At 41.2% G+C, this 1,100-nt stretch overlaps 1 protein-coding gene across 1 annotated transcript; it reads right to left on the reverse strand.

Annotated features, from left to right (window-relative positions):
- Window positions 1–290: 290 nt before the first annotated feature.
- On the reverse strand, window positions 291–800 carry LOC135206562 (uncharacterized). The gene has a single exon (XM_064237907.1). It carries the CDS (start codon window positions 798–800, stop codon window positions 291–293), a length of 510 nt encoding a protein of 169 aa, XP_064093977.1.
- Window positions 801–1,100: the final 300 nt, after the last annotated feature.

Below are 1,100 nucleotides of genomic sequence, written 5' to 3' on the forward strand. Positions count from 1 at the left end.
GTATTATATTTGTGAACAATATCTACCAGTTTGCTAGTATGCCAAAGCCATTCTCCACTGTAGGTCTTGCCGTGCTCAGTCGGTAATTAAAGATGTGCTCATGTGCTGTCAGATTTCGTGCAGGGTATGGTTTCATTATATAATTCTTCAGAGTGAAGGTGTCATCTCCAATGAGGAAATATGGGACTGGGTGTTTATCTTCATTCTCGTTTGGCAATCTTTCAGGAGCAGGCAGATTGGCTTCATTATGTACAAGCACTTAACACCATCAGACTCAGAACCTATGGCACCTACATCGATGTACATGAGTAAAATCTCTTATGGTTGTAGTATTGAGTTCCTCCTTTCACTGAGATTTGGGTTCTGATGAGTTTCTTGTCTATTGCTCCAAGGGTGTGTGGGAAATTCCAGTATTCTTCAAAACTATGAACTACTTCCTTCCATTGCTCTGGGGTCATGGATGACTGCTCCACCTCATCGCCATATGCAGCCACTATGGCCATACAAGTTTCAGGTACAATACCGCAGACTGTGTCGGCAACTACTCGGAATTGGAAGGCCAGGCTCTTGTAGGATTCTCCGGTTGCAAGGTAACACAGGGTAATTGCTACATGCAGGTCTGGCTCAATGGGTCTTCTCCAGAATGTGAGTTTTTTCTTGACACTTTCAGCAATTTTATTGAAAAGCTCCTCTTTAATCCTGGTAAAGTTCCGGTATAGTCCTGGAGTTTCAGTTGCTAATTCTCTCATCAAGTTGTCGTAGTAACCTTTCTCCTCTTTTCTTTGTAAGTCGGACCACATCCAGCATCTTCTTCTCCTTCTTTTTAGTTTCTTGCACTTTCATTCATGTAATATTTACATTACTCTTAACAACAACTTAGCATAGTAATGAATAATCCAACATGGCCAGTGCTAATTCAAGACCATCTAAGTAGTCTAATATCAGTCCCAGATATTGCTGGGTCTTCAAAACTTCCTGTTCGTCCGTCTTGTGTCTCTGTCAGTGCCTAGAATGGGTATGAGTGTCAAATTCCCAACACTCTTATATACTTATTCCAACATGTTCACGACACAGTTTATGTACTTCATAATATGTCTGAC

The sequence above is a fragment of the Macrobrachium nipponense genome, chromosome 31, assembly GCF_015104395.2.
Source record: "Macrobrachium nipponense isolate FS-2020 chromosome 31, ASM1510439v2, whole genome shotgun sequence".
In the NCBI taxonomy this organism is placed as follows: Eukaryota; Metazoa; Arthropoda; class Malacostraca; order Decapoda; family Palaemonidae; genus Macrobrachium; species Macrobrachium nipponense.